The sequence below is a fragment of the Anopheles coustani genome, chromosome 3 (genome assembly GCF_943734705.1).
Source record: "Anopheles coustani chromosome 3, idAnoCousDA_361_x.2, whole genome shotgun sequence".
Lineage (NCBI taxonomy): Eukaryota > Metazoa > Arthropoda > Insecta > Diptera > Culicidae > Anopheles > Anopheles coustani.
Window position 1 is genome coordinate 25208833 of NC_071288.1, and position 11317 is coordinate 25220149.

Genomic DNA, 11317 nt, shown 5'->3' on the forward strand with positions numbered 1-11317 from the left:
GAAACAAAACAACCCGCAGTTAATTGCACCGGTAATTAACACAGCATTGTTTTTTAAATGGTTCAAACATTAATTTTCCCAGCTGCCATTTACATGACAACGCGGTGAACGCTACATGAATCGATTTTTCGAACCTACTCGCGACGCCATCTTGCAAGCATACGCAAGCAGAAACCATCGCGAAGAGACGAGAGAGAGAAAACTGTTATCTCATGCCAATCGAGCGTCGAACAAAGAGAGAGAGAATGCGCACTGGTCGAGGAGCTGCCCAAAGCTATGCCAACGAGCAGGCACGTCGCTTGTAACATTCGCTAGCATCACCATCGAGAGACCCCTCGTCGAACCACTGCGGCATCGCTGAGCGAAGTGTGCGAAAGAGTACGACCCGCGGTGAGCTGCACGCGAGCGACCGAGATGGGAGGTACGGTTCGGGAGAGCGGAAAAGTATCGTGCTCCCGACAGCGAGACGTTTGTTCGACGTTGCTCGTCGCTGCAGAGCACGGCATTTGACGTCTCCGCACATTTATCTACCTACACACTCCGCAAAGTGTGGCGATTCCGTACTCGAAGGGTGAATTTTCTGTCCGCAATCTATTGCGGATTCTGTGCATCGTGTGCGCTTGTGAAACCTCTTGTCGTCCGAAGCATCTTTCCACACTGCCGCGGCGGCGGATCGGCGTCTCGCGGATCTGATCGGCCCACCGCTCTTTGACGCACACGGCTCTATCTGCCTGCGAAAGACACACAACGCTCTGCAGCTCAGCAGCAGTAGCAGCGGCAGCAGCCAGAACCGGAACCCGGATAGGTTGTGCTAATCGATTTTTTGTGTGAGAAGCTCGGGCCAGTGTAGTGCAGGAACGGACGGCACGGCTTGCCGGAATGGAACCGTTTGGCGGTCGGTTCCGTGGCGGATCCCGTGGCCAGCACCCCGCAAGTCCCCGTCGTGCGCACAAGCGGTAGAAACATTCGGCAAACTCGGTGGTGTGGAACCTGCTCTCTTGCTTTCTTCTAGTGGTGGTGTTGTGTGGAACCATTCGACCTCATCCGTGGTACTGCTGCAGCAGCAGCCGTGTTGTTCCTGCGTAATCGATCGAGTCCGAGGACCGGGAAAGTGTGCCTCCACGCGAAAACCTCCTCCAGAGGCACGGTGTGTGGTTTGTGCGTGGAAAAGACAATTCATTGATGGTTGGGAAAAAGTGCCACCAAGTTAAATCACCTCGTTTTACCCACATGAACGTCCGGGGAACGTCGTTGTGTTAGTGAGTTTGTGGCCCATTCGGAGCACACGATGAACGAAAATGGTCTTCATTTTGTGTGTTCCCGCAGCGCCCATTTCCGTGGCCAGGTTTCGTGCAATATGGCCACATAATTATGTGTTGGACACTAAAAACGTGCACCTACCAAAATGGGAATTAATCATTACGCATACCTGAACCGTATAATTTAATTAGACAGTGCGAAAAAATATGCGAAACCTCACACTTTCCAGACGCGCCACACGTTGTGATTGGCAATTGATTGGCTTTTCCGGCGCCGGTTTTGCCGGCATGGTAAAAGTTCGCGCGATAAATTTCACCCTCTCCACCCAACCTCGCTCGCTCTCTTACTCACCCCGTGCTTCTTTGTATCGAACCTTCATCTCCACCCAAGCCCTCCTGCCAATGGAGAGCCGGCTTCTTCGTCTGTCAATGAAACTATGCTGACGTACCGTGTCTAGCTTAGTAAGAAAGAACAAGACAGAGTGGGAGAGAGAGAGCCTGTGTGTACCGACATTGTTATGTTGCTGCTGGGCGTTATGCTGCACCTCAAAAGTGCTGTCCACCTGTGCCACTGGTTGGGAAGGGAAGGAGAATCATACTAACGCCACCGGTGGGTGGAACGTTTGGTTCTATTTATTTTTATCTCAAAATACTATTTAAAGAAACCGCGAGCAGATGTCGCGTGAAGGGTGCGGAAGGGTGGAGAAACGTGCAAAAATAGCATCCCGCACCCATTTCCACGCCTCCTGAGGATCCTGTCTGCTGGACTGTGGTAGAGCGAGAGAAAAAGAGAGAATACCAAAGCAATTCTCTCTTCCTTGTTTTGTGAGCAAAAACAGAAATGCTTTTAGCATATGCTGCGATGCATCTGCCAAGTTTCTGATCGTACGATAATCTTTATGTTTCTTTTTGACTTCAGGGCATTCTGCAGATGAAAACGTACAAATTTATGTGACTTAAAATTATCGAAAGTTAACACAAAGTGGAAAAAGATATCAACATGACTGTTGCTGTGGCGGAGAAGCAATTTTTTCGAGAACAACCAAGAAAATAACAACTTGAAAACGTATAACAAGTGTTCGAATAATAATAACAACTAAACATATGATTATTACGATCAAAAACTGAGATTGCTTAAGAAGTTGAACGAAGAACTGGTCGCTGTGCGCTGTGTTTGTAAGTGTTGCAAATAAAAACGTGCCCTAGACGGATGATCAACAAACGGTTTTGAAGCATGATGCAGCTGGAAATAATATCTTAAAACAACAGGACATTCAACTTACAAATATATTGTAAAAACAGTATAAACGTTCTGCAAAAACGCCTCCCTCTAAACATAAGCAGGTAAGTAATTTATTTGTAGTTCAATTTATTAATTTTAATGTTACCTCGCCAGTAATCCGAATGGAATTATGTTTTCCAGGTATGCACTCGGTATTATCAGAATGAAATATTAGCATCCTTATCAATGGCATAATTTTTGCGCCCGACCCCGGTTGAACGTTTAAATCCTCCGCAATGATACGCCATATGATTCCCAACCGTTATTCGATGTATGGATTAAACTATGTATATTTTATTACGCCGGTACATTTAATCGCTTTCACAAGTGAGGAATGTACCGTTAGAGATATTATGGGAGGGGTTTATTAATTTTCCGCTGATTCATACTAAAGCGGATCAACCGCACGCGTAATCCTTATTTAGTTTAGGTGGAAGGCAGTAACGGTCGCTAGCGGAAAACTCCATGAAAAGGCTTAAACTCATCGCATGTGCGAATTATGCATATAAAATGAAATAATTACATTGGGAACGTTTTCCTTCTCATGCTTTTTTTCCTTTTTTTAAATGTTTTTAAATGTTGTTTTGAATTTGAAACGAATTTGAAGTTCGAAAAGGTTTACGGTTGGTCGTCAAAAATCAGTTTAAAAATTATAACAGTTCCAAAAATTGATTTTTGCGACTTTCCTTTTGTTTACCCTCAGCCCTACGGCAAACTCAATTGCCCGCATAACAGTGTTTGAGGCGCACGAAAATCGTTATTCCATGTCGTAAACCGCCACAGGACAGGATCACGTTTCGTGCACAAATTTCCCCAGAGGAAAAAACAAATATCCTCAAACCCCTCGCCAAAGTCTCTTCCTGTTTGCGATTTCGGTTCCCGGGTAATGCGTCACGTGTACACGTTTTGCCAGGACGTAAGACGAGAGCGTCACCCTTCGCATTGCAGAGGAGTAGCGGCGTACGACACAAACGGGCACAAAAACGCGTGTTTACCTTAAGTGCCTTTTTTTGATTTTCATTGAACATGAAGCATTAATGGAGCGGATGCAAAATCTGCGTTCGTGGATGTGTTTGGTACACATTGGGGGAGGAAAACACTTCCGAACTAAAGCCATCCGTTATCCCGGTATCTGGGAGCATACACAGATTTCATCTTTCTTGCACCTGTGCCAATGGAACTTCGTTTCGGTGCTAGGTTACGTGATTGCTGGAAAGCTATAAAACAATCATTTATTACACAACTTGGAGCCAAAAGCGGGTCATGTTTTGTAATGACCCTAAGGACACTTGACCATCCTTTGCCGGATCACGTCGTACATCATCATAATCCCGCACAAATGGGAACTTCTTTTCAATCAGCGCTAATATTGATTGAGATGGTTCGCTTTGGGTTGGCACTTAAGGTTCGGAAGTAGAGCATTTTTCTCTGTGTGCGATCCTTTATGCTGCGCCGTCTTTAGAGACACACCCAGACGAGCGTCTAATTCATATTTATCATCGTGGTTTAACCATTAAAGATGAGTTATCACACCCAACGACGTGGAACGAACACATAACGCTGGCTAAAGGACCTGAAATGCTCTTCCACGTGTCTTGATGTGATCGCAACATAGCGGCTTCGTGCAGTTTATTACTCTTGAAACCTTCAACTTTCCGCGCGACTCGCAAATTTCATTTTTCATACCGTTGCGCAGCACTTGGAACGTGCAAAATTCTGTGCTGGGGTTGGCAAACAGCTGAAATTAATGGCCCAGCCAAGCTCGTGTGACACATAGGAAGCTCCCAGTCGCAGGACAGTAAATTCATCAACAAACGTAGCGTCTTGGCAGGTTGCTACAGTCAAAATGCAGCATTCGGGTGGTGTTTATAGTTTTCTTGAGGTTGGATACTCCGTTATGGGTTGAAATGGAAAATTGTGGGGGGGGTTTTTTTAACATTAATATATGAAAACGAAAAATAAGCAAAAACTTAATAACATTTTCTTGAACCCTCTGAGCATTTAAAGCTATAACTAAACCAATGATAGGATCACCACAGAAGAAAATGTAAAATTATCCCTGCACTATAGACGCTCCCTTTTACGGTGACGACAATTGATGCGTGCCAGTGACATCTAAATTAAAGTTCTGGATAAGTTATCGGCATCCGACACCCACTAGCTCCTTACACCGTGTCCCATTCTGCTGCATATCGAGGGCATCGAAAAACGACGAAATAGCATCCCGACCGCAACGGAAATTGGAATACCAACCAGTTTACGAACTGATCCCCAAAAATGGAAGTTTTGTGTTTTGTTTGTGCACGGCAGCAAGGAGAAAAGTACAACAACCAAAGGAAGAAAGCAAAAACTAATTGGAAAAAAAAATCAATCGATCACAATTGTCCACCCGAACCCGAGGCGGAAGCTAAAGTTGTGCCCTTAACCTGAAGATGGACTGCTCGTCGGGAAAACTGTGTTCTCCCACACCCGGCAACGATAACGCCGGGACTTTGGTGGTAAACCAACTTTCCGGGAACACATATTGATGGCCATTCGCTGTTCCTATCCGTCTCGGGAAATCACAAAGAAAATTCGGTTCGGTTTTATTTGTTATTGATTGGGTTTGTGGAACATGGTAGGGGAAAACTGAACGAGTTTCTCGCGTTGAACTTTAATGTTTAATGCTTTCGAAGGAAATAAGGGGAAGTTTTGTCCCGGATGTCTTGGTTGGTTTTCCTCGGATGGTTTTCCTTAGCTCTGAGGGGGTTTTGTTGTATGGGTTTCGCCAAGGTGTGTCTATGCACCAGCCCGTACTGAAAGCGTAGGATCTTGCACCCTTCGTAAGAAACGAATTCGTCCTCACCGGGGCAACGGATCTAATTAAATTGGATATAATTAGAGTGACGTTTCGATTTCTGATAAACAGGATTCCATTTCTGCGGTATGTAGGAAAATAGTAAAACTTCACCATATCAGTTACTCCGACCGAAAAGGATAAGAGAAAACTAGGCACCAAATTGGTTCGGAACGTGATTGACGGATAAATGTTTTTCTCTTTTCCCATTAAACCTTGGGGGGGAGGGAAGTCCGATTGCAGCTCGAAAGGATGCCCGAGGATGAGGTAAATGAAACCAACACACGTTTATTTGCCTCCCCATGGTGCAATCAACCTGACGCTAGCAGGGGAAAGGAACGGGAGCCAAGATTTATAGAATTACTCATTTGATTCTGCCGACCAACCCGGCTCTCTTTCGCTATACCGGCTTTGGGGCTCGTTATGGTGGGGTTTGCCCTGACCGCTCCCAGCACGGATTTCACCGAATGAACGCTTTCCAACCACGCGGAAAGGATGGGAAAATGGTTCACGTTGGTCGGCGAAAAAACAACTCCGGAACCCCCCCCCGGAAAGCGTCTTCAAATGAACCGGAAAAGAATGCAATATTTATGAACACCCTCTGCCGAGGCTGAAGCCGTGCAGAAAGTGGAGCCAACGTAGCTTTACTGCTCCACTCGCAACTCATTTATAACTCGTTCCTCTCTGGCGGGTTTTACGAGTGCTATCGAAGGGGGGAACCTTTCGCCCGTCCGCACGCCATAGACAATCCTAGAAAAAGGGTTCCTTCCCGTCCGGTTTGCTTTTTTTTCCTGCCCCCACTTCTTTTCACTTCCGTTTGCGTGAACCGGCGCCATCTAACCCTCGGGGCGCCTTTGGCACGAGAAAGATAAGCTACGTAGATAAAGTTTTGCTGTTTTTATTGCTGGTCTGCGAGTTGTTCCTTCCGTTTTTTTTTTTGCTTTTATATTACGTCCCACTCCTCAAACAAACGAACGCCACACCGCGCTCCTATGTTCGTTCAATAAGGAGAGACGGCTGGGGGAGATTGGGTTGATTAATGATTTGTTGTAAACAATAAAGAGTTTGCCGCCATTCCACCTCGTACCGGTTGCGTGGCTGCATAAACCTTTTACCCCTTTTGTTCCTCGTTTTGGGGAGCTCGGAAACGGTGTAATAATTACCAGGACATACGAATTGCGACCGGCAGACGAACCTTTCCGTAGATGAGGTGGATAATCGTGAAAGTTAGTACGTTCTGGAGGGTTGGGAAGCTTCGAAGCCATATTGCTCGAACTAATTTTCATTCTGGTATGCCGAGGAATTATGATACCGACGGAGCAAACTATGCGGAACACTCGTTTGCGTACGTTATTCGGTGCACACTTTCATTCCTTCCCGTACCGTTTCAGCGCATCCACCGGAAGATCGGAACTCCTCCCCAACTTGACGAAGAACGACGACCCCTGTGCGCGACAGTATGTCGTCGGTACGAGACACGGCATCCTTCTTCACCCGGGGCAACTCGGCCCAGTTCGAGTACGTGCTCGCCCTCTACCCGCAGGTGCTGCAGCTAAAGGCGAACAGCAAATGCAAGAAGCCGGACGAGCTGATCAAGCTGGACGACTGGTACCAGAACAAGCTGCCCCAGCTGATCAAGAAGCGGGGCAAGGACCAGTACATGCTGCACGAGGAGCTAGTCAAGACGATGAAGTGGAAGCAGACGCGCGGCAAGTTCTTCCCGCAGCTGTCCTACCTGATCAAGGTGAACACACCGCGGGCGGTGCAGGCAGAGACGAAGAAGGCGTTCCGCAAGCTGCCCAACCTGGAGCAGGCCATCACGGCGCTGTCGAATCTGAAGGGAGTCGGCACGACGATGGCTTCGGCCCTGCTGGCTGCGGCCGCTCCCGAGACCGCACCGTTTATGGCGGACGAGTGTCTGATGGCGATACCGGAGATCGAAGGCATCGACTATACGACGCGCGAGTATATGAACTTTGTGCAGCACATCCAGACGACGACGGACCGGTTGAACCGCGAGTGCCACCCGGTACCGGCTGGCGAAGAACCCGCACAGGATAGCAGTAACACCCCGGACGCTTCGGCCGTGAAAGGTAACGGAAACGGGACGTCTGCCGAGGCGGAAGCGGATGCTAGTGACGCCGAGGACGACAGCACGAACTCGTCCAACGAAGGCACGTCCTCCGCGGAGAAGAAGAAGAATCAACCCGACACGACGAACGACACGTTGAAGGCGCACGAGAAAAAATGGTCCCCTCACCGGGTGGAGTTGGCTCTGTGGACACACTACGTCGCCAGCGAGCTTCAGCCGGACCTGTTGGAGAACATTCCGGAGGAGGGCCGGAACAGCACGAACGACACCAATGCGTCCTCGAGCTCGGGCAGTAATCACAACAAATCGGACTCGCCGGACTCGGCGACGAAGACAAACGGTGCCACGCTGGCAGAGGAACCGTCGGACGAAAGTAACTCGGCCACCGAACACGGGAAGAGTGGGCCCGTGTCGGACGAGTCGTCCAAGCTCGGACTGGACAGTCTAGACGAGTGTACAAAGTCGGAGGACAGCATGGAAAAGCCGAGCACCACCACACCCGCTTCTACTACTGCTACTACTACTACTATTTCTTCTACAACCACCAGCAGTCGTAAAAGGCCTGTGCCCGCCAACGTTCGAAGAAACACGATGTATAGCAACCTCATAAGCGCTAGCACGACTCCCGCGCCGACGACGACGCCTGTGCGTGCGTCCGAGCATTTGCTGAGCAGTTCCAAACGACGATCGGCTGACGGGGAGCGAAACAGTTCCGGCGATGATGATGATGATGATGATGGCGAGGCATCTCCTCGGCTCAGCAAGCACACTAAAATTGGATAAACTCCAACCGGGTGCCGGGGTAGCCGACGGACTGAATGTAGTAAGCAGTAAAACAGCCGTTGCTGTAAGTTAGTTTTCGCTCGTTTGCAAAACACTCGATACCTGCGGGGCTATAAGGTACTAGGATGCTTATTTATTCTACACTGTGGATGTGCGCCGTCGATTTTGTTCAGTACTATCGTCAAAAGGTCTTTATGTTTCATGTTTAATATAAGAACATGTTATTACATTTTTTTTTTAACTATCTTAAACCTTCGCTGTTGGAAACTAATCCTAGGTTCAATGCGTGAAGATCATTAGTTCAACAAAATCGTTGTGAAAAATATCAGAAATGGCGTAAAGTGGGTTACTTTTTCTATACGCGACGGACAAAAGAAGTTAAGTAATCGGTTTGGTACTGATCAGAGTGTTTTAGAACACTTTCTTTCATTTCGCGCGTTTAGAACGATCAAATTTACTTACGGTGTTATGTTTTTCCTTACCCATGTGAAACGGACGAAGTACGTACAAATGTGTCAACGACAACAGGATGGTTGGTTGCATTGAAGTAGTATCGTTATTTTAAAGTGCTCTCCCACAATTGATTGTATAAATAGTTGCTCGGTAGCACATTCAAAAGCTAGAGACAGTTTTAAATCGCCTCGTAGACTTCGTTCATAGCCCGAAACACTGACAGAGCTGTTCGTTCAACACAGAAAATGAATATTTTCGATCACATCTCTGTAGACATTCCAATGGTTTTGGGATTCTGTTCTTCTGACGCAGCAAGACGCTGAAATATCTTTGGCAAAGGAAAACTAGCTGGAAAGCCCAGATAAAATATTTAGAATCGTTAGCTATACGTTGTAACTGGCGTCCAGTAGCGAAGAATGTCTGAAAAAGCAGCGAAACCAAATCAAGTTTTTGAAAGGTATGTTGAGAAATTTCAATTTAAAGAAAAACAATCCACAAACGTCTGTAACTTTATTTTAGCTAGTTTTTTTATGATTTGACGAACTTCTTGCAAACGTTACTTGTTAGAAGTGAAAATAATATTATTCTTACTTTTCGTATACTAAATGCACCCCCATAAGCTAACCACGCAAACATACATCATCTTCTATGTTAATGGTAATATTTTAAATTTCTTTCGCATCTTGTGTAAGTTTGCCTAAAGCATCTACATAGAGATGCGTTTAGTGACTCTGCCAGTTTATTTATTCTTCATTATTCGCTATTTTCCTATCAATTATTTTTAAGCACCTTTCAGTTTCGATAAGTTCGGTATTGTACGATGAAAATATTCCATAGATTGAGCGTTGGTATTGGGTGGTTCGAGAAAAACGAATGCCAACACAAAAGTATGAATAAATCTAAATTAAAATTTACAATAAAGATAACAGAATCAAACCCTCATTGAACAGTTCGAAAAAGGGAACTCAACATCACAGACATTTTGCAACTATTACGATACAAAGCACCGTAACAAATAGAAACATATAAAATAGTAATAGAAGTAGCGTAACGATCGAAATAGGTTTATAGGAAAGTACCATAGACTAATAGGTGATTAGGAACACTAGCTGGCAACAAGCCGGAACCCGGCCGCAAACACAACCTGAAAGACACCCACACCCACACCGAAAGACAAAACGAGAGGGAAGGCGAGCGGGAAACGAAGCAAAACGTTGATGAATAAATAGAAAACTGTAACAACAACAAAAAAAAACAACAGCAAACCACTAATAGCCTTCAAACTAAAACAAGTTAAAGTAATCGAATGAATCCTAAACTCTTCATCAAAGTGAATCAGGAAAGCGTTAAACGAATCGACAAGTATACCTGCAGGAACAGAAAATTCGCAAGTAGGGAAACCCTACGGCAGAAGTTGACAAATTCTTATTCATATAGATATCGTAAGGAAGCAAAATTCAGCAACACATTGTCGCATATACATTCATCTGGCAATGGTCTACTGCGGAGACGCAACTTTCTACACGAGCGAAACTGGAATCTAGACTTAAGTTGTAAAAGGAGGACGGTAGAGAAGCTAACAAGCACAGCCCAGCATAAGCATGTGTAATGAGAGAAAAAAAGGGATGAGTTGGAGGGATATTTGGCATGGAAATAAATAACTTTCAACCGAAATTTGTTTTGCTAATACACTTTGGTATTTATTTAGAGGCTCAATACGTATTTGTTTCTGCTGCTTCCAAGGTTATTTGAAGATGCACCCGGAGAAAGATAGTACTTAGTTTTCTATAAAATAATATCGCATATTTTTCAGAAACTAAACCCAAAAGACGATCTACTTCGTGGAATAAGTTAAACCAGACCACAAACTAAAGGTAAGAGATTCATCATTCATCACTGTGCGGTAAAGAAGTTTTTTCAAGCCTTGGTTCCGCCATAGTGGAAAACTTTAAAGAAGTTTTCATACACTCGAAGGAACGCCCTCCCATATTCATAACTGCGGGATTCGCGAACCTTCATTAGATACGCGTCATAACTTTGGCCTGCTTTTGCTTTGCCGATGCAGAATTCTTCTGCCCGAAATCGGTTTCGTGCGTGGAATTCGCAAATATTTTATTCCTCTTCATCATTCTCGCCGGGATAGAACGAACGACTTTCTCATCGATTGATTTTCTGCGCCCTCGGCAGCAGATACACGTGAAGGTGTTTTTCCCACCTGGCCGTGGTGAAAACAACCTTCGACGCCATGGAAACGTCTTCCGCTGGCGGAATATCGAACCGGTGTGATGGCTTTTTTTTGTGCGTATGTTTGTCTTCAATCTTCCCTCGAGGGCCCCTTTTTTCTCGGGTTGCCGCTGCCAAACGTGACGGAATTCAAAATGCCATTCATCAGTATGCGAGCGGTGCCAGGTTTGTGGGGAGGCTTATAAAGTTGTTTTTTAGTGTCGACGGTACTCAAAGCGCCCAGAGTTGCCCCACCCTTCCGGCTTGGCACGGTATACCTCTGCTCCTGGCGTATCTTTGGTGAGGTGTCGAAATTAGGTGGAATCCGCCGTGTAAATAAGGGCTCTCACAGCTTCGGCAAGAAAAACGAAAAGTGTCGGTTTGATGTC

At 45.9% G+C, this 11317-nt stretch overlaps 1 protein-coding gene across 5 annotated transcripts; it reads left to right on the top strand.

Moving 5' to 3' along the window:
- Positions 1 to 510: 510 nt before the first annotated feature.
- On the top strand, positions 511 to 10394 carry LOC131272374 (dentin sialophosphoprotein-like). Of its 5 annotated transcripts, XM_058274091.1 has the most exons (4): positions 517 to 805; positions 2179 to 2603; positions 6769 to 8045; positions 8130 to 10394. In XM_058274091.1, the coding sequence occupies exons 3-4, from the start codon at positions 6837 to 6839 to the stop codon at positions 8250 to 8252; spliced, it is 1332 nt and encodes a 443-aa protein (XP_058130074.1). In that variant the 5' UTR covers positions 517 to 805; positions 2179 to 2603; positions 6769 to 6836; the 3' UTR covers positions 8253 to 10394. The 5 variants fall into 5 exon arrangements, with proteins under 5 accessions (XP_058130071.1, XP_058130074.1, XP_058130070.1 ...); XM_058274088.1 differs by having other exon boundaries at positions 511 to 571; positions 6769 to 10394; XM_058274087.1 differs by having other exon boundaries at positions 6769 to 10394.
- Positions 10395 to 11317: the final 923 nt, after the last annotated feature.